General features: G+C 34.3%; 6 protein-coding genes and 1 non-coding gene across 12 annotated transcripts; 3 read left to right on the top strand and 4 right to left on the bottom strand.

The window, feature by feature from the left end:
• Positions 1 to 53: 53 nt before the first annotated feature.
• On the bottom strand, positions 54 to 2,528 carry LOC127242722 (60S ribosomal protein L5-like). The gene is made up of 9 exons (XM_051262390.1): positions 2,474 to 2,528; positions 1,903 to 1,972; positions 1,700 to 1,791; positions 1,394 to 1,520; positions 1,167 to 1,246; positions 964 to 1,080; positions 686 to 820; positions 437 to 606; positions 54 to 357 (listed from the first exon to the last, which is right to left on the bottom strand). The coding sequence occupies exons 1-9, from the start codon at positions 2,474 to 2,476 to the stop codon at positions 234 to 236; spliced, it is 918 nt and encodes a 305-aa protein (XP_051118347.1). The 5' UTR covers positions 2,477 to 2,528; the 3' UTR covers positions 54 to 233.
• A 132-nt stretch (positions 2,529 to 2,660) lies between these two features.
• On the top strand, positions 2,661 to 5,140 carry LOC127242749 (uncharacterized). The gene is made up of 2 exons (XM_051262435.1): positions 2,661 to 2,833; positions 3,906 to 5,140. Exon 2 carries the CDS (start codon positions 3,923 to 3,925, stop codon positions 4,946 to 4,948), a length of 1,026 nt encoding a protein of 341 aa, XP_051118392.1. The 5' UTR covers positions 2,661 to 2,833; positions 3,906 to 3,922; the 3' UTR covers positions 4,949 to 5,140.
• A 157-nt stretch (positions 5,141 to 5,297) lies between these two features.
• LOC127242710 (early nodulin-like protein 1) lies at positions 5,298 to 6,075 on the bottom strand. Its single transcript, XM_051262373.1, has 2 exons — positions 5,841 to 6,075; positions 5,298 to 5,758 (listed from the first exon to the last, which is right to left on the bottom strand). The coding sequence occupies exons 1-2, from the start codon at positions 6,016 to 6,018 to the stop codon at positions 5,391 to 5,393; spliced, it is 546 nt and encodes a 181-aa protein (XP_051118330.1). The 5' UTR covers positions 6,019 to 6,075; the 3' UTR covers positions 5,298 to 5,390.
• Positions 6,076 to 10,848: 4,773 nt separating this feature from the next.
• On the top strand, positions 10,849 to 15,616 carry LOC127242601 (cysteine synthase). Of its 2 annotated transcripts, none has more exons than XM_051262185.1 (10): positions 10,849 to 11,230; positions 12,383 to 12,492; positions 12,684 to 12,741; positions 12,868 to 13,131; positions 13,397 to 13,534; positions 13,716 to 13,767; positions 13,882 to 13,931; positions 14,325 to 14,384; positions 15,194 to 15,274; positions 15,392 to 15,616. In XM_051262185.1, exons 1-10 carry the CDS (start codon positions 10,973 to 10,975, stop codon positions 15,482 to 15,484), a joined length of 1,164 nt encoding a protein of 387 aa, XP_051118142.1. In that variant the 5' UTR covers positions 10,849 to 10,972; the 3' UTR covers positions 15,485 to 15,616. The 2 variants fall into 2 exon arrangements, with proteins under 2 accessions (XP_051118142.1, XP_051118141.1); XM_051262184.1 differs by having other exon boundaries at positions 10,853 to 11,230; positions 13,852 to 13,931.
• On the bottom strand, positions 15,555 to 17,669 carry LOC127242602 (uncharacterized). The gene is made up of 3 exons (XM_051262186.1): positions 17,417 to 17,669; positions 17,191 to 17,328; positions 15,555 to 16,085 (listed from the first exon to the last, which is right to left on the bottom strand). Exons 1-3 carry the CDS (start codon positions 17,543 to 17,545, stop codon positions 15,903 to 15,905), a joined length of 450 nt encoding a protein of 149 aa, XP_051118143.1. The 5' UTR covers positions 17,546 to 17,669; the 3' UTR covers positions 15,555 to 15,902.
• A 371-nt stretch (positions 17,670 to 18,040) lies between these two features.
• LOC127242783 (small nucleolar RNA snoR86) lies at positions 18,041 to 18,161 on the top strand. Its single transcript, XR_007836886.1, has one exon. It is a non-coding gene; the product is annotated as a small nucleolar RNA snoR86 (small nucleolar RNA).
• A 2,534-nt stretch (positions 18,162 to 20,695) lies between these two features.
• Positions 20,696 to 25,281, bottom strand: LOC127242714 (protein IQ-DOMAIN 13). Of its 5 annotated transcripts, none has more exons than XM_051262378.1 (7): positions 25,123 to 25,280; positions 24,965 to 25,045; positions 23,899 to 24,005; positions 23,144 to 23,638; positions 22,849 to 23,070; positions 22,610 to 22,741; positions 20,696 to 21,539 (listed from the first exon to the last, which is right to left on the bottom strand). In XM_051262378.1, the coding sequence occupies exons 3-7, from the start codon at positions 23,980 to 23,982 to the stop codon at positions 20,814 to 20,816; spliced, it is 1,659 nt and encodes a 552-aa protein (XP_051118335.1). In that variant the 5' UTR covers positions 23,983 to 24,005; positions 24,965 to 25,045; positions 25,123 to 25,280; the 3' UTR covers positions 20,696 to 20,813. The 5 variants fall into 5 exon arrangements, with proteins under 5 accessions (XP_051118335.1, XP_051118338.1, XP_051118339.1 ...); XM_051262381.1 differs by having other exon boundaries at positions 24,965 to 25,036; XM_051262382.1 differs by having other exon boundaries at positions 24,965 to 25,022.
• Positions 25,282 to 25,494: the final 213 nt, after the last annotated feature.

Raw genomic sequence — 25,494 nt, 5'->3', positions numbered from 1 at the left:
ATTATGTGGACCCTCTTAAAGGGTTCTTCTCTGTGTTGCCCACAAACAAAGGGTTTGATTAAAAACGTACATTTTAAGAGTGTATGCAATAAAAAGATGGAACAAACAGCTCGAATATTCCGGTCGGGGTTCAAAGCTACAAAAATGGAAAAGAAACTCACGAAAATTGGGAAAATTTATCATGTTCTTGGATAGAACTGCAGTTGAAGCAGATGGTGCGGCGTCTAGTTGCCTTACTCGTCGTCTTCATCATCATCATCGTTATCGGCGCCGGGGCCAGCAGCAGAATTGAGGGCATTGAGGCGTTCGATCAGTTTTGCCTTCCTCTCCTCGTACGTGAGCTTCTTCAAGTTGTACCTGGAGAAAGATGTTTGTGAGTATCTACAATCGACAAATAGGAATTGTTGAAAAGTTGAGATGTAGACTGCTTTCTCACCTCTTGTGTTGCTTAGGCTGTGGCTTATCAGATTTCTTGGCAGTTGGGTCGGCACGGATTGCCGCGTGAACTTTCTTGTACAGTTCCTCGAGGTCATCTGCCTCGACCCCTTCCTTGACGTATTGGCTGAAATGTGATTGGTACTTTTCTGGCTCATCTTCGATCAGTGACTGAAAAGTTTGAGAAATAGGTGAGAATCATTTAATATTTGGTAAGAAAAATGTTATAGTTAGTGAGTAGGGGATATACCGTCATATATGAAGAGATGTGGCCACCGTAAATGTACTTTCTGTGAACCTCGGCATCAAGCTGTTTAGAATCCTTAGAGAATCCGGCAAACCTCTTCTCGTTGTGAGGAACATCCAATCCACCATCTAATGCGCCCTGTAATCAGTTGAAAAGAAATAGATTTACAGAGGTAAATTAGTGTTTTCCGACACCTCAGAATAATAGCTGCATAGAGATCTCGACTATAGCCCAGATAAGCATTAGCTTCCTACAGTAAAATGTAGTAACAAACGGATTACCTTCAGGGCACCAAATACTCGGTTTCCAGTAGTTGTTCTAACAAGGCCAACATCAAGTAATGCACGGAATGGTCTTCGGCTCTCTGCTGGCTCAACAGAGTAATCCTCTCCAGTAGCCTGATGTCATAAAATCTTCGATAAATTCGTGCAGCAGAATTCCCATCAGTAAGAAATGACTACAGAGCATCACAAATCTCATATACCTCCGGATTGCCTTGGTATTCATCATCCATTTCAAGTTTTTTCAGGACACGGCGAGCCAGAAGCAGCCCGGTGCAGTAGGCTGATTAAAAGATTATTCACAGGATTATAACCTTACCAACACAAAGAATATCAACTCTTTCAATGAAAATTGAATACAAAGGAGCATACATGTTACACAATACACATCATTCAAACTTCAAAGTGAATTTTTGGTGGAAAGATGTACCTGCAGCATAATTTGTGAGACCGATTTTAAGTCCATAATGAGGCAACTCATGAGCATAAGCTGCAGCCAGAATCACATCTCCAGTAATGGTAGCAGATACGACTTGCGCAATTATATCTTTGTTTGTCTATAAATATGATCAAGGCTAACTTTTCACATTACATTATTTAAAATCATCATATCATTTTCAATAGAAACCAAAGTTCAAATAAATGAGGGGATTAGCCTTGTCATAATTTAGAGAACTACACCATGGAACATTAAATAAATGCCATTTAGCTCTAAGCCAATAACTTTGAAGGATACAAATCGCACAACAAATCGATACTTGGGAGTATTGTACTTGTTCTTGTCCTGGTTGATTAAGCGAATTCTAGCTCTGTAATCAGTCTTCCCCTCTGGATAATCGAAACACAATATTAGCAAGAGCAGCTAATTAAGCACCTTATTAAACACATTAATCGATTAATCAAATTGGAGGCTACATTGAAATTCAGGGAATTCTGTACCTCTTCTTCTCTTAAATTTGACCTGAAACCTCTTGAAATAAGCCTTTGACTTTTGTTCTTTGACAAAACCCTGTAATTGCAATTTTTAACATTCATAATTGCACTGAACCATGATAACGGATAATCATATCATAGGCAACACAAATCGAAAAATTTTGAGATACAAAAAGCATAGATGATTTCCTGAAACTTCTTATTTTACAGATAAGATCCGCAAGAAATAATGTGCTAGCGAAACTCCAAGACCAATTGTCAAAAAAAGGAAGTTAAAACTAAAATTGCAATTCCAAAGCTCATACATTCTCACTCTCAATCCAAAAATAGCTAAAAGAAAGTCAGAGATCTTCAACAGCAACTATACTAATCTAAACATTCTATAAAACCGCAGTTATTAAGAACAAGTTCACTTCCCATGTTCTAACCATATGAAATTCATAGACTGCTTGCGCGCAAGTAAAATTTATAAACGATTTGCATTCAAATTGCACAACATCACGCAAAAAACTAACGATCTGAAATAGAAAATGCAGACACGTGAAGAGAAAATAAAAGGCTTCAGCTAGGCGCTTACCATTGTTGAGTCGAGAGTTGAGCTGCGTCGCAGAAGAAAAATGTTCGGCGGAGGCTTTTATATCTAAAACCTAGAGGCGGAATTGCAGGACAATGCAATTACGAAAATGCCCTTTCTTCCAAATAATTGGGCCGAAGGCCCAATTTATAAAATAGAGCCCAGCCCATTATAGATTCTGTTCTTCCATTCCTCCATTTTCTCGAACAGCGCTCTCGATTCTTCACTAGAAATCCCAATCTAGGGTTTTACAGAGAGCTCCTAATCTTGGCAAATATCTCCGTCGGTGATCATCATTATCTGGCAGTGTTTCGTTTGAGCTAGTTTTGGATTATTCTCAACTCAGCCGTTATTTCTTTGTTAGTAAGTGATCGTTTTATGAAATGTTTAAACGTCGTTAATTTCTGGTTTTCGTACGAAAATGTGAGTTTCCTGTGGATTCGCTGTGTATCTTTCGTGACAGAATGTGAATTAGTTATTCTGGCGATTTATAGCTCCTGGTATTTTGTTTGTGTTTTGATTTATGTGATGTGTAGTTTGGTTTGTTTTGAGCTGTTGAAACTTGAATGATTTGACGCCGAGCTCTTAATTTGTTTATTTTTATTTATTTATTTATTGTGTGGATTATACCACTATGTGTTTGATTGTTGGGTGGAATGCTTATAGAATCTATTGTGTCGTTCTTCTTTGTTTTTGAAGGGAAAATTTATAAATTTTGGTACACTTATGGCTATGATATTTAGCTTTTGGAGTATTATGTGTTCTAAATAAGCATAAAAAAATGCATACACTGGCATTGAAATTTTTATTACCACTTGTTTATGAAATAGAGTTGCATAAGTTTATAAGAAGGCTACTTTAGCGGAGAAGGTGCTATATAATCGCCTAGCGCCCGACTACACAAATTGTAACTATTTATCTTTACTGAAATAACAAGGGTTCTTTAGAAGGAACTCACTAAAATTTTAAGTTAATTACACCCTTGAGCCCACCATGTGGAATGTTTTGTACCATGCCGACCTTATGATTCTTCGGAACATTATATAATGCTCTTATATGTTGGTATTGGTGGTGTAGGAAGTGGTTTTCTTGATTGTCGTTGGTAAAGGAAATGACATTCGGGTGGCTGAACATATACAAATTAGGATATTTGCATATACACATTTAAATGTCTGTGTCTTATTGTGATTGTATAAATGGTTGTTTTGTTGTAGATCGAATTCCGTATGCACACCATTTTTCCATTCTCCGCAGATGCATGATAGTGGTGTAAAATTTTAACTGAAATTTGTTTTACAAAACCCATGAAGAAATATGGTGTAACTTTGTTGTTGAATGGATTTTATGCCTTGTTTGGTTCACTTATTATTTTCATTACGCTGGCCGGAAATCGGTAAGGATATAATCTTCTAATCCCTTCTTTCTTCTAGTACAGGCAAAGGAGAAGTCAAAATGCAAGTTGAAAGTGCTCTATCCGTTATTGGTCCGAGGCCAACGGAGCTGTCAACAAATGTACAGAGCTTCGGCCCTCCAATGCCGGGCACAAATGGAAAACAGAGGACATCAAGCTTAGAAGCACCAATCATGTTACTTACAGGGCATCAAAGCGCAATCTACTCGCTGAAATTCAACCCTACGGGAAACGTAATTGCGTCCAGCTCGCACGACAGGGATATCTTTCTGTGGAACGTGCACGGCGATTGCAAGAACTTCATGGTCCTAAGAGGGCACAAGAATGCCGTTCTAGACATTCAGTGGAACACCGACGGTACCCACATAATATCAGCAAGCCCCGACAAAACCCTAAGAGCATGGGACGTCGAAATGGGGAAACAGATCAAGAAAATGGTCGGGCACCTTTTCGTCGTAAATTCTTGCTGCCCCGCCAGGCGTGGTCCGCCCCTCATCGTTAGTGGCTCCGACGACGGAACCGCAAAACTTTGGGACATGCGGCAGAGGGCCTCCGTACAGAGCTTTCCCGACAAATACCAAATCACGGCAGTCAGCTTCTCCGACGCATCGGACAAAATTTACACCGGCGGCATCGACAACGACATCAAAGTGTGGGATTTAAGAAGGACCGATCCCGTGATGAAACTCCAAGGCCATCACGATATGATCACCGGGATGCAGCTCAGCCCCGACGGGTCTTACCTCTTGACCAATAGCATGGACTGCAGTCTTCGAATATGGGATATGAGACCGTACGCCCCGCAGAATCGCTGCGTGAAGATTCTAGAAGGTCATCAGCACAACTTCGAGAAGAATTTGTTGAGGTGTAGCTGGTCGCCGGACGGGAGTAAAGTGACTGCCGGCAGCAGCGACGGGATGGTTCATATATGGGACACGACCTCGAGGCGGATACTGTATAAGCTCCCGGGACATACGGGGTCGGTGAACGAATGCGTTTTTCATCCCCACGAGCCGATAATCGGGTCGGGCAGCAGCGACAAGCAGATTTTTCTTGGCGAGATTTAGGATGGGATCGATCTTTGGGGAGTATTTTCTGGTAAATGTTATTTTTGTACTGTTGGTTTACGTTGTTGTGTGAATCTGTGTGTGTCTTTGTTTGGTAGATGTTTTGAGTTTGTGTTTGTGTTTAGATGTCTTTTATGGTTGCTTCTTTCTGTGTTGTTTGTTTGATCAAATGAAGGGTACTTTTACGCTTTATTATGTTCTTTATGAAAATAAAAAGAATAACAAAAAAAGAACTTACCCTTTATCAAGGGTACAAATTGTGCAGCTATTTATTTTTAAAATTTCCACTAAAATAAAATATTAGAATAACAATAACCAATCAATAAATAATGGAATACAATGATCCTAACAAACTACAATAATCAAAATCAATAAAAATATCCTAACTCGAAATAATCTTAATATAAACCCTAAACAAAAACTAATAAGCAATACTGACTGACTACATGAAAATATAGAATACGACAAACAGCCCAATAAAGGCAGTAACCAAGTACGAAACCACAGAGATCTTCGCCGTCGAATTGGCCGCCGGCGTCCCCTTCTCGCCGGAGTCCATCCCGCCGTGAGTCGCCGGCGCCGGAGCCGGCGCGGCAATCTCCTCCTCGGAAAGGTGCATCACCCGAACGATCAGGCGCTGCCCCCATTGACAGTGGTCGGAATTCCCGCTGATGAAATAGAACAATCCTGACCGTTCAAATTTCATCACCGTCCCTCCGTCGTCCGATTCCGAGATCGGATTGGACGATTCGCACCGGCGGTAATCCGCCGGACTCACCTCCAAAACGCTGTCGTTTTGGTACTTGAACTCTGAAATCCAAACCACATATATATATATATATAAGCACCTCAAAATTAATTCAAATTAACATTCAATAGGTAAACGACTTACGAATGGAATCTCCGATGCGGAAGCGGTTCCTCGCCGCCCAATCGTTGTAGGTTTCGGACTCCATCCCCGTCGGTTTTCTCCACGCTACTTCGAACTGGAAGCCGGAGGCCTCGGCGGCGGCGGCCGCCATGGAACCGATGAGGAGGAGGGAAAGCAGAAGAGTGCTGATACTGGCCATCGGAATAACTGAGAATGATTAATGGATCAGCTGTAGCTGTAGCTGTAAGTGCATGTGTAGGTTTGATCGGAGAGATATTTATAGGGCGGAGTGAGAGTGAGAGTGATGCCGGAGAGAGGGAAGTGGGCGACGGCAGTTGAAGCCATTTTCCAGAATGTGCTTCGAAGCAGTCAAACTTTGCCTTTTACCGCCAATTCGGCTTAATGGATACTTTGACCGGGTCGGATCCAGTACTCGTATATACATGTTTTACTTGTTTTTTTTTTATTATTCAATTTATTATTATTGTTGTTGTTGTTTAAAAACTCTCACGATTAAACTAGGGGAGCAAAATATTCGAAATTCGAAAATTCAATCCAAATTAAATCGAAATTTAAAATTTGGTTCGGATTTTTTGGATTTTTAGATTGGATCGAATTGAATTTTTAACAAATTTCGTATTTTCAAATCGAATCGGTATACTTAAAATCCGAACCAATCCGAAATCCGAAATATAACATTTTAATATATTTTTTATTATATATATTTAATATTTTATTAGAAAATATTATATTTTAATATAAAAAACTCAAATTTATTAATTATATTTTAATATATTTAATTTTTATATATTATATATATATTTAATATTTTATAAAGTAATAATAAAATATAAAAGAAATTTAAAAATAAAAAAAATTAATAATAATATTTAGAATTTCGGATATTTCGATTTGGTTCGGATTTTTTAGTTCGGATTACGGATTTCGGTTCGGTTCGGATTGATTTTTTCAAAAATTTTCGATTTTCAGATATTCGAATTTGGCAAAATCCGAACCGAAAATCCGAATGGTTACCGCTACGGTAAACATTCTTTCTTATTTAATCAACCCTTATTTATTTTAAAAATAACACTATAAATAATAAAAAATGCAATTTTGTTTTATATTACTGTTAAATATTCTTTTCAACAGTAAACAATAGACACATCCTTAATTTTTTTTTTTTTTTATTAATATCGGAGAAATATGGTGTTTTCATTTTGTGATTTTACTTAGATATTAAGAATTATATTGATAATAAAAAAATATATTTTTTATTGAATTATTAATTTTTTATTATATTTTTTAAATATTTATGAAAAAATAAAATATTTTATTATTTGAAAACATACTAAAATATTATTTTTTTTTCTTAATAATTCAGATCAATGTTTTAACTATCTAACTATATTCTTTTGAAAGTTAATTTTAATATTTTTACTGTATAATTGATTTTGACTATTTTTTTTTTATTAATTATGGGCTTGTTCAATTATTTTTCTAATTGAAATGATTCTCTACAAATAATAATAGAAAATACAATAAACAAAAAGTAAAACAATATATATATATTTCATCCGTCCATATAAAGTATCTACTATTTTCATTTAGGTTACTCCTACATAGTTTTCATTTTTTAAAAAAATAATTATATATTTTAATCGTATTTTAAATTTCATCATTTATAATTTTATTAAATTATTTAATTATCTTAATTTTAATTTATAATTATTTATATTATATATTAATATATTTTTTAATTATTTACTAATTATCATTTTGAATTCTAGACATTTTATGTGAGATGGATGAGTAATATATATTTTATCACCTAACAAAATGTAACAATTCAATAAAAATATTATGTTTATATTGAGTAAAATTATTGTGTTAAATTCAACGTACTAATTATACAAAATTTTATACAAATAAAATATATAAAATATCTTAAATAACTTTAATTAAATAAAATGAGTAAATAAATATTTGATTAATTTTTTATTTAGTAGTTCATCGTTCAGTTAGAAAGTATACATATTTCTATTTTAGGACATTTAATTAAATACCTCGTTTTTTTTATACAAGTAATTCACTTTACATCATATAATTGCTTTTACATCAAAAAGCTATGGACAAATGTTATTATACTATTTTTAACTACTAATTATAATTAAAATATTACTCCTTCCGTCCCAATACAATAATCTCGTTTACCATTTTTGTCTGTCTCAAAACAATAGTTTTGTTTTCATAAATAACCATATCACCATAAAATTACTCTTACTTTTTTATTTTTATTACACATTATTTCTTAAATCTCGTATCCAACCTAATTAAAACTATATTTATGGAACGGATGAAATATTATTTTTAAAATACTGTGCCAAAAATAAGTATTTATTTATTTATTTTTTATATAGACGGAGGAGTAATATTTTGTAATTTTAGACATATTTTGTGCATATTTAATTAAACAGAAATTTTTTCAAGCAATAAATATATTTTTTTGTATTTATATTAAAATAGTAAAACATAATATTTCAATATAAAAAAAAAAAATAATCGGTGGATTCCCTACTGCTGGGCACACTCATCAGCAAGGTATTTATTCAATTTCAGCCCTCAATTGGGTTAGATACGACATAGATGGTGTACATTAGGGTGTGTTCGTTTGTAGGATTTAGATAAAATCCTACTATTTATCCAAAAATTTTCTCCCAAAAACATCAAATCAAACACCTATTTTTTATTTTTTATATTATATTAAAAATCAATTTTACATTCAAAACATCACATCAATACCTATTTATATCACATCATACAACTATTCAAATTCAAAATTTTTACTATTCAAATCCCAACTCAAAATCCAAACCCTCAAACAAACACACCCCTTAGGGTGTGTTTGTTTGAGGGATTTTCTCCCTAATTTATTCACTGTTCATCTAATTTATTTTTTATTTTTAAAAAATCAAATTAAATATCTATTTTTTATTTTATATACTATGCTAAAAAAAATATTTTTATATTCAAAATATTACATCAACATTTATTTATTTATGCCGCCTTATTAGCGGTGATTTTCATTTTCCGAGAGAGTATGTGAGCTTAATTGATGGATAAAAAGTGACTGGTGGATGACAGATTGTTGGTGTTGAGTGACATGACGGTGGATGACGGATTGTTGTTCTAGTAGTATACGATGATTAAATGGAGGGCGGTGGCGGTGGCAGAAGAAGAGTGGTGATGATGATCCGAAAAGTAGTGGGAAAGTTTATGTCGAAAATTAATATCGCGTTGAATAATATAATATAAATGATCCTTATGCATCCGCAAATGTTAAAAATAATAAAACATAATGCTATTTTATTTTAATTAACAGTAATATGAGTATTTTTATATAAAAAATAAATTTTGAATTTTTTCTGCATCCTAATTCTAACTACAAACTCCTATTATCGATATACTTACAATAGAAATTATTAGCATCATTTGATTTTGTAAATTCATCGTATGTCAATCAATGAATCAAAATTTTATTAGTAATTGAAAAATGTCAAACAATATTATGTCTATTGAATAATAAAATATTGTCACACATTTTAAAAAAATAGAGTTTTATATCGGATTCTATAATATAGTATGAAATATTCTTCATGCACACGTAAATACTAAATTCAACTGAACATAATGTTAATTTATTTAATTAACAATAATATTGTGGGTATTTCTATACAACAATGAATATATATATATATATTTTCATTTTAATCATTACTGCAAACTTTTATGTGCATGCTCACAATAAAAATTATAAAATTTTATAAATTTCATTGTATGTCAATCAATGGATAATTTAACTTAACGAGATATTAATTTATTTTAATTAATAGTAATTTAGATATTTTGATACAAAAATGATCGCTAACATATATTATTCATTGTATGCCAATCAATAAAAATGATTTATTATTTCTCAATTTCTATTTTTTTATTTAAACAAACACTTGTTGTCAATTCTATGTACTAAACAAACAGATTCATAGTTTGACTATTTTTTAGATTTTAAAAAATTATGAAAACAATCGATGTTATTGAGCATGATGTATTTGAAACTCCATTTTTATTTTATTTTATTTATAATTTAATTGTATTTATTATTTTTTTTAGAGATTGTTTGAAATTGAAATGATGACAAATAATTTTTTTTTTTTTTTTTGGTTATCTATTGATCTTGTTCGTTCATTTTGTTGAAAGATTCTATTTTCCTACTTGACTTTGAACCGCGAAGAGAAAAGAGGCATAGACATAGACGATTATAAGGGTGTGTTTGTTTGGAGATTGGATTTTAAATTTACTATTCATTTCAATTTTTTTTTTAAAAAAATATCAAATTAAACACTTATTTTTTATATTATACTAAAAATCAATTTTACATTCAAAACATCATATCAACACCTAGTTATATCACATCATATAACTATTTCAAATTCAAAATTTTTACTATTCAAATTCTAATTCAAAATCCAAACTCCCAAACAAACACACCCAGAGCAAATGAAAATTATTTATGTAAGGGTGTGTTTGTTTGGAAGTTTTGATTTTGAGTTGAGATTTGAACAGTAAAAATTTTGAATTTAAATAGTTGTATGATGTGATATAAATAATTGTTAATATGATGTTTTGAATATAAAATTGATTTTTAATATAATATAAAAATAAAAATTAAGTATTTGATTTGATATTTTTTTTGAAGAAAAAAATTGAATGAATAGTATATTTTAGGAAAAACCCCAAACAAAATTTTTTAAATTAATTTTTGTAATACAAAAACTAAAAAAAAAGTAATATAGTAGAATAAATAAGAGACGGTAATGAGTGAAAACAAATAAATACAGACCAATCATAATTCATAAATGCTCAGAGGTAAGAAACGGGCTCATTCATATAGCTGCCCTGCAACTGCAAGCCCATTCAAAAGTGTTGAACATCACTTCTCCTCAACGACGTCGTATCGCCAGCCAAGCGGTTACTTATTAATCATCTGCAGTCGAACAGGACAAACTTCCCTTCCCTACCTGCGACTGCGAGACGATACGATACGATATAGAGAGTGAGTGACTGAGCGCAGGCAGCCATCCAGCCATCCAGCCATGACTTTTTCACTGCCCAACAATCCTTTGAACTCTCTCTGCGCCCCTCACAATTCGGATCTGCGCTCGCCGGAGCTCTTCCTCGCCAAGGGCTGCCGCATCGGAGCCAGAAAGTATGCTAACACTGTAAGCCTTACTATCGACGCCGCTGTTACTGGCCAAAATAGATGCGATGTCCATCGGATTGTGTGCAAAGCGGTTTCTGTTGAACCGCAGACGGAGATTGAAGGCCTTAACATCGCTGAAGATGTTACTCAGGTGAGACTGCGTTGCTTTGTTTTCTGTTTTTTCCTACCTTTTTTGCTTTAAGAATATTCTGTTTGGGTTTGGGGTATGTTAGGGTTACTCTAGATATGGAAATGGTGACATTATGTAGAAATAATTCGGTTGAATGATGTGAAAAGGATTACTGAAATAGTTATCAGCTTGAACACTTTTTCGCAGGTTCAATTTTGCCATATAAGATGAGGTTTTGGATCAAATTTGAAGTTTAATTGCCTTTTTATTCAATATTTGTTTGGATTCATGATAAATATATGTGCTAATTCCGAAAGAAGGTGAAAAAAGAAGGCGTCTAGCTTGTTCAATTTTGTTTTTGTTCTTTTTGGTCAAGAAATCTTTAGTACTTTGTTATTATTTTGCACTATTCGCTCCTAATTTTGATATATTTTGGAATATAATGTTAGAACAATTTATTATTTGGAGAAATTTGGTCTAGAAACTTTTCTCTTAGTATTATAATTTGCACCAGTTCTTTTTGGCTGTGTTTTTTAAACACAAAAGAAAGATCACACCCTTGGTCTATCATTATTATTTTTGTTAATTAATTTTTTAATTCTCTCTGTTGTTTTTGTTTTTGTCTTTTTCCATCTGACTAAGTTGTAGTTTTTGCCCAATCAGTAGATTGTGAATGGATCTTGAATCTCAAATATGCATTTATTAATACTGGACCAAAAATGCATATTTCTTCTCTTTATTGTGTAATTCAGTTGAAGTTTTTGGGGGTTTAACTTTAAGAAGCACAATTTTATCGCATTTTACTTCAATTCTCTTTGCTATTTTGGCCGATGGACAACTAAGTGTATGTGACTCCAAGGGTTAAAATTGAAACGGTCTGTCCTTTGTTAAATGTTGAAGGAAAACTTGTTGCCAATTCAAAGATGGGAAGATTTTCGGCAGCCATTTTAATTTAATTGTCCTGGTTCATGAAAAGAATGAGGAATTAATGTACTGTTGTCCTCCAAGCTGATATCTTTGAGCAGAATGATGATTTTTAGATATAAGATGTAGACATCTTGTTTTATAATTAGTGATTTCTTGGTGGATTTTTTGCTTTTGCTTTATTTATTAGTCTGCTGATGTTCCACTTTTAACATGTTGTTTGGTATATGCTACTGCTTCCATCAACAGCTTATCGGGAAGACACCAATGGTTTACTTGAACAACATTGTTAAAGGTTGCGTTGCAAATATTGCTGCGAAGCTTGAGATTATGGAGCCATGCAGCAGTGTCAAAGATAGGTACAACTGCTGCTGCTTTTTATCGACAAATTTTCATATACTGTGGAGAAATTTGTTCATTGCTGAGCAAAATTGTGATGCTCGTTAATTTTTATCTGGTGTTTATGTTTCAATATTGCAAAATCGCACATTACAAAGTTTTCGTTGTGTGATTGCACTGCAGCCTCATGTTTTGTTGTGTTTGTTTTCAGGATAGGGTACAGTATGATTGCTGATGCTGAAGAGAAAGGGCTTATAACTCCTGGAAAGGTAAGATATCTGCAATAAGTATGTTTCTTGACTCGGATGTTCTTTTCGAACGTTGTGTTTTTTACTTTTGTTCTGGGATTGTTGCAATATATGTTATTCTTACTTGGAAATTTTACTTTTTAGTAGAGCGTCTTGGTTGAACCGACCAGTGGAAATACGGGAATTGGTCTTGCATTTATAGCTGCTTCAAAAGGCTACAGGCTCATCTTGACAATGCCCGCTTCCATGAGTCTTGAGAGAAGGGTTCTTTTGAAAGCATTTGGAGCTGAGCTAGTTTTGACCGATGCAGCCAAAGGCATGAAAGGAGCTGTTTCAAAAGCTGAAGAAATATTGAAGAAAACCCCAAATTCTTACATGCTCCAACAATTCGACAATCCTGCAAATCCCAAGGTCCTTGCTTTTAGAAACTTTGTTTTTTGTTGGTCGATAAAGAAAAAAGTATAGTTCTTTGGATGTCTACTTTTCCAATCAATGGCCAACATAATCTGACCGCAGATGGCAGATTTCATAAGTTCATCTTTCTGTATAATCTTGCTATTGCAGATTTCTGAAGTTTTTTTTCTATTTCTATACTTCTATTATACTTCTAGTAGTGTAAACATATGATCCGCAAATGGAGTCTGGAAACTGTAATACCATATATGTCTTTCTGCAGATTCACTATGAAACTACCGGACCCGAGATTTGGGAAGATACTAAAGGCAAGGTAGACATACTTGTTGCTGGGATTGGTACTGGTGGAACCATCTCAGGTGTTGGTCGTTATCTCAAAGAAAATAACCCTAAAATTAAGGTAATAAATTTTCTCTAATGCATTCTATCCAAAAGCAGTTGTTCGGCAGTTGTATACTTGATGCTAATTAGTTGTAGATGGAATAGATTTGCAAGCTTCTAATAAAGATGTATATACTTATATTTCAATGTACTTCTTATATCTCCTATTGTAAATTATGCGTTTGTATCTGATATAATAGGTTATTGGCGTGGAACCGACTGAGAGCAACATACTATCTGGTGGAAAACCTGGTAAGTTGGTCCCATGAATGGATTTGCTGCGCTAGTTTCAAGCTTAAATTTGTGGGTTCTCGTATTTTCAATTTGAAACTGCAGGCCCTCACAAAATTCAAGGAATTGGGGCAGGTTTTATTCCAAAGAATTTAGATCAAGATGTGATGGATGAAGTTATAGAGGTACTACGTCTACCTTAGCGCTCTGTGTAGCTTTATCAAGTTTATGATAGCTATTTATTCACTTTGGAGTTCATAGGAACTTATACTTCCAACTTTAACATGAAATGTTGAAAGATCTGCGTAGCCTTGCTGAACTTTTGGATCGACAAACTAATTCCATCTTTAGATATACAGATTAAACAAAATTAAGGTCCACACTCAGATCCAATTAAAACTGAGTAGCTATTGTAATGGTTTAGACTAGAGAGTACTAATCATTTCCCGACACTAATTTCATACTCCCGTCGGCATCTTTGAACACGGTATTGATCCTTTTAGTACTTTGGCTCGTGTGTTAACTTGTAAGTTCGATAACTTCTTGCTGAGTGGATGTCCTTTCTTATTACTTGTTAGATCTCGAGCGATGTAGCTGTGGAAACTGCGAAGCAACTAGCACTTCAAGAGGGTTTACTGGTTAGCACAAATTTTTACTTTATGTTTTATTAACTCAATTTGCAATTTTGTAGTGTTTACTGATGCTGAAATTTTCCTTATGTGACAAAAATAAATAAATCCCATATATTTGAACAATTAACCTCTTGAATATTATTTATTGGCAAAATTGTCCATAACTTCTTTGTTGTTTCGAAATTCGATGTGAATATCCCTTTTACTTTAAAAATTGCATGGTGTCCATTTATACTTTAAGAAGGTCGCATGAAACTCTATGTAGTTTTGAAACTCAGTGTAAATCCTCACTTTATTTTAAAAAATTGCATGTCATGCAAAAATATCACACAAGGGAAGTTTTATGGCGGTGGTGTTTCATACAACAATTTTTAAAATATGAGGGGACGTCATACAGTTTTAAAGTACAGATAGATTGTACATTGAATTTCAAAACCACAGGAAAGTTACGAATAATTTTACTTTATTTATTTCGAACTAGTTCCGGTTAGAGGGTGGTAACTAGGAGCCTTATCTATGTGGGTAGTGTACTTAAGATTTCCTTTAATTAGTAACTTGCCGACTCATTTCTGGCGATAAGTTACTTGATATTGAGAGTTTTTACTTTGGTTCTTGTTTGATGCTGCGACAAGCTTGGCTGTTTATGATTTTATGTCAAGTGTTGCGTTTAAAACATCAAGATCGACACATTTATACTTTTTTGATGCTTACAAATGATTTCATCTTCCTAATTTACAATCATGCATATGTTAGTATCCCGACTTCTATGAACCCGCCGATTATACTGTTATTTAATTTTGCAATTTTCATACCAGGTGGGGATTTCTTCCGGCGCTGCAGCAGCTGCTGCAATTCAAGTAGGAAAGAGACCAGAAAATGCTGGAAAGCTTATCGCGGTATCTTTTCTCTTTTCTAAGTCTCGATACTTCATGCCTCCAAGAAATGTTATTCTAGTTTTATTACATCTTTAATAAACCCCTAATTAACACAGCCGGCATTCTTATTTCTTACAGGTAGTGTTTCCAAGCTTCGGAGAACGGTACTTATCCACACTTCTTTTCCAGTCCATCCGGGAAGAATGCGAAAAAATGCAACCAGAACCCTGAATATCAATCCTGTCCTAAGAATCTCCCACAACAGCTTTGGCAATTCTATGTAAAACACTCCATATTCTAGTCTGGTATTTGAATAATTTCATTCTATAGCAAGTATTACATAGTGGTATGTGTTTTTTGATATTGCCCCGTTAGTCCGAGGTTGTCTATGCATGAAAAAGTTGCACTTGATACAAGCGATAATTGCCTAACTCGAATAAATATCTCGGCAAAAGCTCCCCTGTTGATTTCTAGTTACAATGAAAATTGTGTTATTGTCTACTGCACTTTTTTTTATCGAATAACTTCAGGTTCCTGGGAAATACAAATGTGTATAAGTTGATTCATTCGAGTATCGCTTCATCTCACAGCAAGTTGATTTACCTCACAAAGGGTCGATTACCGGCTTTATAAAATGGTAAAGTTGTTGCTAATCCGTAACTGCAAGATATTCCTTCAATTTTCGAGCTAGGTGTGGAAGCAGTTTGATGCTGTCATCAATAGACGAGTCGACACATGATTCCAAGCCTTTCATGGCATTGTTGCTGTTGGGCTGGAGCTTCGCTGACTCATATCTGTCTTGACATACCTTCAAAGATCTGTTCAATTTTTCCTGTAAACATCAAAGAGGTATTGTCACGAACTAGCTTCATTATAGACAATAAAAGTTTTCGCGTTTTTTAGTTAAGGTGCCGAATAGTTTGATAGCTAACCAAGAGTTTACACTGGACAGGAGAATTATAGGCTCTATTTCTATTTACATACAAACTTTTGAAAGTTTTGATAGTGCTATTCAACAATAATTTTTTTTGTTCGAAACGAATATCATATCAAATACTCACTCTCTCACAAAACATCACAATATTTTTTTCTTGTTCTAAAAATATTCCAAAACTATAAAATCTCATCGACACTCTTTAGAACCTTGCTAGTACAGACCAAGTGTAAGTGTATTACTCTCTTGAATGGTGATTTACAAATGAGGGGGACAACCCTATATCTACTACCGGATAAATTTTATCTAATAGAGAATGAACAACGGATAAATATAGACTAAATCTAACGAATAAATATGGACTAAGTCTAATCTTTGTCGGATGGACTTAGCCAAGAGTTCTAACCCCTTCGGGAGAGTTCCGAAAGATTCAAGTAACCTCCATTTTACTATTCTCAAAATTTTCTAAAACCCTCTTGGTAAACAGAGCCATATAGCTTGATTGCAACACCCAAATTTTCAAGCACTTATCTATGGAAGAAAAATTGATGCAGTTCAGTTAAATGAAAAGAATATCTACTGTTTCCAGGATTGTCAGAAAATCTTCCTAATCGACGACTCTTTGAACCTTAATCACTATCATCAATTGTGCATCAGAGTTCTTTCTACAGATTACAAAAGGACATGTAATATTTTCTTGCTTCAGCTATCATTATAAGAATTTACTTTAGCCACCATTTGTGTGCAATGAACACAAAATCCTGGAAACAGCTTTTGGAATTGAGAGCTATCCTAAACTATTGGAGTATGATTCAGGTAGAGATGGAAAAAAAAGGTCAAAATCATATTGCTAATTCTACGTTAGAACAGCTAATGCAGGACAAACAGTTGATCCACATTAGTATGTAGTTCAATGTTCATACGCAACAGCAAATTAATCAAACATCTCATGAAAATCCATACCTAAAAAAAAAAGGATCGTAACAAAGGAATGAGCAATTACTTGAAAGTTTGCCATCTCGTTTTCGACGAAGTTCTGAGCATTGAGAACAGGAGCGCTGCAGTACTCCACACAATTGTTTATCTCGTCCTGCTTCTTACTCCTGTCGAAGCACTCGTACGCACACTTGAAGTAAGCTTTCTGCAAACGAATCCGCAACCGAATTAAGAGAACGATCACGGCGCAAATAATCACAAAACCTCACGTAGAGCAAAAATGGGGGAAAAACCTGGAGGGTAAAATTGATGTGGTCTTGTACACCGGCGAGATGCGACTGAGCAGCGGCATTGACCTCGTTGAGCTTCTGCCTCATACGCTCATTCACCAGCCTCTCTTCTGCTGCTGCTATGTGATCCATTGCTATGAAATTTCCCTTCAAGTTTAGGGTTTTAGGGATTTATCGGTGTGTTAGGATTCAAGAAGGTTTTTCAATGGCGGATACATTTCTTCATTTTCTTGGAGAAGGGGCTGAAGGGTATAATTGACAGTTCACAATGATGGTTTATCTTCAGTTTCGTTAATGAGCCGAGTTTAAATAACTCTGGATCAGAAGGCCCATTGGGCCCCTTTTTTTGGGCTTTGTTCTTCCAGGGCAATTTAGTCAATTCACATGTAGGGTTTAAGCGGTAGCCCTAATTTTTTCATGTATAAATAGCCCTCTCTCGGTTGCAGTTCTTCATCCAGCGCGGTGCCGTTTGCAGTTCGGGAGGTTTTGTTCTCGATTGGTTTTATTATTTTTGGATTTTTGGGGATTGGTGTCCTGTGTAGGTGATGATGTTGTTGTTGGATTCAGATTTTGATTCGAATTTGTTGTGTGTTTGTATTGGATGAACGGATTTCAAGCCAATTTGCAGAGCAAGGGCGTCAATTTATGACGAACCACTTGCATTGAAGGTTGGCGAAATATTAAGCGATTCTCCGTGCCTTTCAAATCTCGTTGGTTTTGATTACGGCCTCGAACATCTCGCGAAATTTTTTATTCTAATTTTCGACATTTCATGATTGATCTGATATTTTAGTTGAATCTCTTCGGAATTGAATTGTTGACCTTTTTTTTTTTTTTTGATAATCTAATGTATTTGTGAATTAGGAGCGAATGATTTTGTGTTACGTTCGGTGTGACGCAGACACGCACATATGCAAGCAAGGTATGTGCGTGTGTTTGTGGAAATGCATGTTGAATCTGACTTGTTCAGGTTTAGGATTTGATCAGCCGAACCGAATGTGTTTCAGCTATATAGCTAAGTGGATCAACAATATATATTTTTCCAATTTTTTTAGATGATTACAATTAACAAAATCTGGAAAGCTTTTTAGTCATAGAGCTATGTCTATTTGTTGGGGGTAATTTGTATTTTCAATTTTTTTTCACATATTTCTTATTTAAACATCTTTTTTGGCCTCGAAATTGAAAATTATTTGGATAAACTCCGAACGAAAGCAAGCTGAAGTTAACTCACGATTAAGTAATTTGTATTTATTGATTTTTATGAACGAGTGTTGTTCCCTGGTAATTTGCAAGACAAACTTCATTCCTAGAGAATGTAGTGAAATATACTCTCTGATGTTCAATTCTTTTGTAAATTGCAAAGTAATTGAACACATTTTCGTCCTAGTGTTTTTCCTTTCCTTAAATTTTTTTTGAATGTTTTGCTATTTACTGTGAGGGCTGTTTTTGAAAATGTTATAGTGAATTTGTGACAAACAAAAACAAAAAAGGAAATGTAGGGATTATAAGTAATGTGTTATGGTACAAATACAAATTGTTCATACCTCCCCTAATATTGCAATCTCGACAATTAATATCATCAAAAATAAATGGAAAGCAATTATAGATGGTACACACTTAATAAGCTCACTGTCATGTTGATAACTGTCGAGCAAACTAGTCAAATAGAATGTAAAATATTGAAATTGAAATCTAAAGACCAAAACAAACAAGGCATTGTACTAAAATCAATTGAAACAATGATTTCATAATATCTATCTAGTTTTAAAAATATTAATATTATAATAAGATCTAGTAAAAATAAAATAGATATTAATATGTGTAATATAAAAGTAATTATATTTATGTAATATATTGTAAGAGTATTTGTATTATTAAGTAGATAATATAGTTATTATAAAAAAAAATTAATATTTTGTTATGGAATAAATAAAAACTTTGTTACGGAATATCTAATTTACTTTTTAAAAATATCAACAATTATTTTTTTATTTTTATATATTTTAATAAAATATTATTATTTTTTTTTAATTTTTGCATCAGATCCAAATATTATAAAATATATATTTCTTTCTTCATCTATCATAAAATTTTTAAATTATTTTACTTAATACTATTCATTTAAAAACTTGTGCCAAAAGCAAATGTGTTTTGGTTTTGATTTGAAATTAAAATAGTTATTTAAATTTTAGTTAAATAATATTTTTAATGTAATAAAAGTAGTATTTTATTGAGAATAAGAAGTATATACTCCCTAAATAAGAAGTAATTTAAATAAATCAACTTTTAATATTTATGAAAGTTTAGGTTTATTTAATTGTGTTTTGTTTCTAAATTTTTTCAACAGTACTTTCAACAAAATGTGAAAGTAAAATACTCCCAAGAATATCGGTCGTGTATGTTTGGACGATTGGATGTAAATCTAATTATTCATTATATTTTTTTTTTCCAAAAATATCAAATCAAACACCTATTTTTAATTTTTTATATTATATAAAAATCAATTTTACATTTAAAATATCACATCAATACTTATTTATATCACATCATACAACTATTCAAATTTAAAATTTTTACTATTCTAATCTCACCTCAAAATCCAAACTTCAAAACAAAACACACCTCTTATTTTGATTTGATAAAAAAATATAATTTTACAAATATTTATATTATATAGTGAGAAGAGAATATATATATATTGGGTTTAGATTGATATATAAGTACTCATTTTATCATTGAAAAATAATTTTTTTTACTTTTTATAAGACGAATTTAGAAAAACTGTAAACAATGATAAAAAAAAAAAAAAAAAAAAATTATATATATTTTTTATAATAGATAAAACAAATACTTATTATTATTATTTTTTAAAACCACAACAAAGTTCAAAGCAATTGACTTTGTTCTTCTTCTTTTTTCTTATCACATGTTTTTTTCAAAAAAAAAATATTAATATAATATACACTTTCATTTTCTTTTATTCTCTATATAATTTTATATGTCAATAAAATTTCATTTTCAACAATCTCAATGATAAAAATTTTTAAAATAAAATAAAATAGAAAATCACATAATAACTACTTTCTCACTCTATCTCCATTTTATAAAAAATTTAAAAATAAAAATAAAATAGAAAACTACATAATATCCAGTCTCTCACTCTATCTCCATTTTATTACATCAACAATCACTAAATTTGTCATCATCATCATCTTCAACAATCACCTAATTTCCCTAAAACACTCCCAAAATACAAACAAACATCAAACATCATCATCATCAACAACAACAACAATATCAATCAATATCGTAACATGATGTGTATCACAACAAACAAACAAAACATACATACGTTCAAAAGAAAAAAAAAAAAACACAAACAAACAGCACAAACCTCTCACACAAACCTGTTAAACGGCTTCCTCCGCCCCATCAACGCCGCCGGCATCGACGCTGTGGAGTCGACGCTCATCCCCCCGACCGACTGCTTATCCGCCTGCGAGCTCGTCTCCTTACTCCCTCTATTCCACTTAAACGACGACCCGATCGTATTCGGCGTCAACGGGAACGAGAATCTCCTCTTCGACTCATTCCCCGCCGTTCCCGTTCCCGTTCCCGTTACCGTTCCCGCAAACAACCGATCCTTTGGGTTGCTACTCGCCCGCACTTTCGCCTTCGCCGACGCCGTCTGCGCCATGTAGCTCGGGACCGCGAGAAACGGCGGGCAGCTCATCAAGCTATCGTCGTCTTTCATGGGAGCGTCGTAAATTGGCCGCGGCTTCGTCGATGAATTACCGTTTCCGGGCCGAGGAGGAGTCCGGCTCGGGGTATGGAATTGCTTGACCCGCGTCGTCGGGATTACGGATCTCGACGATTGGGGCGTTCCGGGCAAGTCGTGGTGGTGGTTGTCGGGAGTGAAGCTTCCCGGCTTGTGGGATCGAGGGCTCGGTTTGTAACCCGAGATCGATCTTGGAGGAGTTGACGCGACGATTTTTCCGGCGGGTTGGCCCCGGGAGGTGCCTTCTTGAGGGAGTTGACGATCGAGCCAATTCCACCACCATGGATATCCGTTTGCGCGGATGTCAACCGGAGTTTGAGTCGAGGTCGGGTTTGCTTTCCATAGCTGAAATCGCAAAGGAAAACATGTCGAATAGTTGAAAGAGGTTAAATGGTAGCTAGATATCCGTTTATATATAGTATTGTCTTTGAAAGTTCCCAGTGTAAGTTTATGAACTATTTATCGATAATAACTTTTTCTAAAAAGGATAGGCAAAATGACATAAAATTCATATGTGTTTATAAGAACAGCACGAAACCCCCCGCCGTTTAAAAATTGCATCAAATTCTCTTATAATTTGAAAAACTGTGTTTAATTCCCCTTCCGATGTTAGTTTATGGTGATTTTGTAGATCTAGAGTTTCTGAATTACCTTCCTAAGTAAGTCTAGAACAATCAAGGGGGTTAAATGCAAGGTTTTTTGAACTATAAAGATATTTGCCGCAATTTTTAAACAATGAGATGTGCAATTTTCATAAACTAAGAATGAGTTCTATTTTGTTTTGCCCAAAAAAAAATATTACTTCAAATATTTATTTTTTCTCACAAAACATTATTTTTACTAATCATTAGAAACTTAATAAACCTCTATCTAAACCAAGGTGTTCTGAAAGTTTGAATAATAATAAAATTTGAGTATTTAACATGATATTTTTTGGAAAAAAAAAATAATAATAAGGGTATGATATTTTGTTTTTTCAAAATATTGATATAAAAGATTTTGAGACCTCAAAGTACTTTTAAACTTTTAAACTTTTAAACTACACTAGCAAAGAAGAATTCTTACTTGAAGCTAGATTTGATATTTGAGATGAGTATCTAATGTTCCAACTCGATTCGATCTTCTATCAGGCCAAACCCGAGCTTACTAGTTTTATAAAGAAGTTCAAGTTTGAGCTCGAGCTCGAGATCTCGAACTTTTATTTTTATATATTATGCATTAAAAAATAAATAAAAATAAAAATTTATTATTTTATCGAGCTTTATTGAGCTAAGTCTACTTGACTAAATAAATTTTTGAGCTCAAACTCCACTCGTTAGTATGATTAAAGCTTTCTTGTAGCTTCACTCACGTAATATCCCTACTCGATTGCAATAAAACATACGTAGTTTTAAGGAAAAGATTTTAGCGCATACCTGGTGAGAATACGCGTACGCCATGGCTCGCTCTCGTTTTATGACCGCCTCAACCTTTTTTCGTAGCCTTGCATCAGCTTCGTCTTTTGTTAGTGTACTGTCATCCCAATCTTCATTTTGTCCGGCTTCGGACTAAGAAAAAAAACGAACAAATTTTACTATTCAAAACTCAATTCTGAGAGACATTTGCCGTGAAAAAAATGTATTACATTGTAGTTAACGAATTCGATAACACTCACCAGCAGGTTCGCGGTCCATTTGCTGACAGTACTCTCGGCTTCTTTATCGTGCCGGCGCTGGCTTTCCAACATTTGGATTCTTCGAGATTGGATTTGTGTCTGAACCCGGACAAGGAGCTGCAGCTGTTTCATGGCGTTGATCGTTTGTCGTTTCACGCTTTGTCCCTTCACCACTCCTTGCAGCCGCACCAATCCCCTCACCGCTCTAAAACTCCGCCTTGCCTGAAACATAAATACATCGTAAATAACCCATCTAATCGTGGGATTCAGACAAGGCGACGACGAAAATCATTACCAAGTAACCCCGAAACGCTGCCTGAATCTTAGTCGCCGAAACTTGCTGCTCTCGCAAACTCGGCTCTGGCCTCTTCACATAGGTAATTCCCTTTTTGCCCTTTCCTACCTTCGGAGGCGTCGCGACAGTTTTCGAAGAAGCTGCCCGGGATGTCGAAGCCTTGGGAGAAATGGCTATCGGCGATGCAATTTTTGGGGAAACAGCTTTTGGAGAAGGAATCTTCGGAGAAACAGGACGGGGGGCTCGAGGAGATCGAACCCCCGGAGAATCCCGTTGCGGCGATGCGACGAGCGGTGAGATCGACGCTCCCGGCAAACCAATTTTCGGCGGCTCCGACGATGCGGGTGGCCTGAGCAGGAGCTGATCAGCTTCCCCTAATATCTTCTCGATGCTGCTCGGCTCCCGGAACAGGGGAATGAACGATTTGGTATCTCCGCGCCGTAGAATTCCCTTCCCGGATCTTTTTTCCCGAACGGGCCTCTTCTCCGACGACCCCTAAACAAAACCACGACTTGATCGACGGTCAATTTCAGGCTAGAAAGAAAATTGCGACAAAACTTGCTACGATAATGAAAACCTGCTAATTCTTTTTTTTTTTTTTTTTTATCGCAAATAGCGTCGTTTTAAAAAAAAACCACAACTTGATCGACGGTCAATTTCACGCTAGAAAGAAAATTGCGACAAAACTTGCTACGACAACGAAAACCGGCTAATTTTTTTTTTGGTCGCAAATAGCGTTGTTTTGTGTTACTTACATCGGCTGGCTTCGCGTGCTTTTCCTTGGAACCGTGCGTGAAAACACGCTTGATCGCCGAAATCCAGCTCCCTTTCTTCCCCATGTTTTCAGCATTACGGTCTCGCCCTACATCGAAACAACGAATTTATTACGAACATTTACACATGCAGTTCGTTCGAAGGCTTCAAAACCCGATCTCCAACCAAAGAGATCCGATTACAATGATAGAAAACTCTATGTTTGACTACTAACACCTCAAATAATCGAGCATTCCAGGATTTAAAGATAATTCGATCATTATTCAATATAATCAATCATGAAGAAAGATGATCTCCATCGAATAACCTACATTTCGATCAAAGCTCGACTCGAAGGGGTAAAAATTTAAACCATAATCCTTCTATAGCGAAGATAGTCGCGATTAAAAGCTAGCGGTAAGAATGGATCCCGTTCTAGTTTATATATATATATATATAAAGATCGAAATCGAATTTGAAATCGAACTAGCATCTCATTCCAAGGAGCTATGACTTGTTAGCTGATATATCCGTAATTAATTACATATTATATAGTGTTCCAACAATCATCCTAATACAAAGTAGCCATAAGAAATCAAATAAAGCTAAACCCTTCAAAGGAATTTCGAGCAATTAATCTTATGATTCTCAACAATTTTAATGATTCTTTTTAGCATAAACATATCTAAAAGCAAATATTTACAAGCTGTAGCTAATTTCTTGGATCAGGTTAAAAACAGAATTGGAGAAATTAAAGCACAATTCAGAACTGATTAATCTTACAATTTGTTGCAGGAGATAGGTATGCTCGAAAATTACAAAACCCCCAAATCTATGGTGATATATATATATAAATATTATAATATCTGTGTGTGTGTGTTTCAGGTGGAAGTTCTTCGTCAAAACGAAAGAAAAGCAACAGAGAATTGATCCAACGGAATTACAGAGCATTGTGTAAGAGGAAAAAATTCACAGAAGAAGATCGAAAGAGGAAATGCTAAATTATAAAAATTAACAGAAGTTGTAGAGAAATAATTAAATAAATAAATAAGATTGAGAATTGTATACTTTGCCATGGAATTGTTGCAGAGAGACAGGCAGAAATGGCCAAATCCCAAGAGATCTTCTGCCACAAAATCACTTCATGCACTTAAAAATAAAAATAAACACAAAATTAGGTATTGAAAGAATTGGGGATTTTGGGGGTTTAGTTTTGATTTATTTACCTTTGGATGAACTCTGCTTCTCTCTTTCTCTCTCTACTTTTCTTCTTCTTCTTCTTCTTCGAAGGGTCTCTCTTGAAGAAAACAAAAGTTCACCCAACTGAAAGTGAAATCCCCACAACACCCAATTTCTATTTCTATCTATCTTTTCTCTCTCTAAATTGCACCAGTTTCTCTCTCTAGCCCTGCTAAGCAAACCAAGAACACAATTAGATATGATTACTTAATTAATTAAGGTTAAATTACACAAAATCGTTTGACGAAATTCGGCCAAATTCCCAAAATTTCTAAAATTGCGTGAAATTCTCTCGTGTTCGTTACACTTTTCGTCTAACCCCTCGACTGTACTTGTTTAACTTGTTTAACTGTATTTGA

This window comes from Andrographis paniculata, unplaced genomic scaffold, assembly GCF_009805555.1.
Source record: "Andrographis paniculata isolate CXL003 unplaced genomic scaffold, ASM980555v1 Contig87END, whole genome shotgun sequence".
NCBI classification, from domain to species: Eukaryota; Viridiplantae; Streptophyta; class Magnoliopsida; order Lamiales; family Acanthaceae; genus Andrographis; species Andrographis paniculata.
This window is presented reverse-complemented; position numbering and strand designations above follow the sequence as displayed.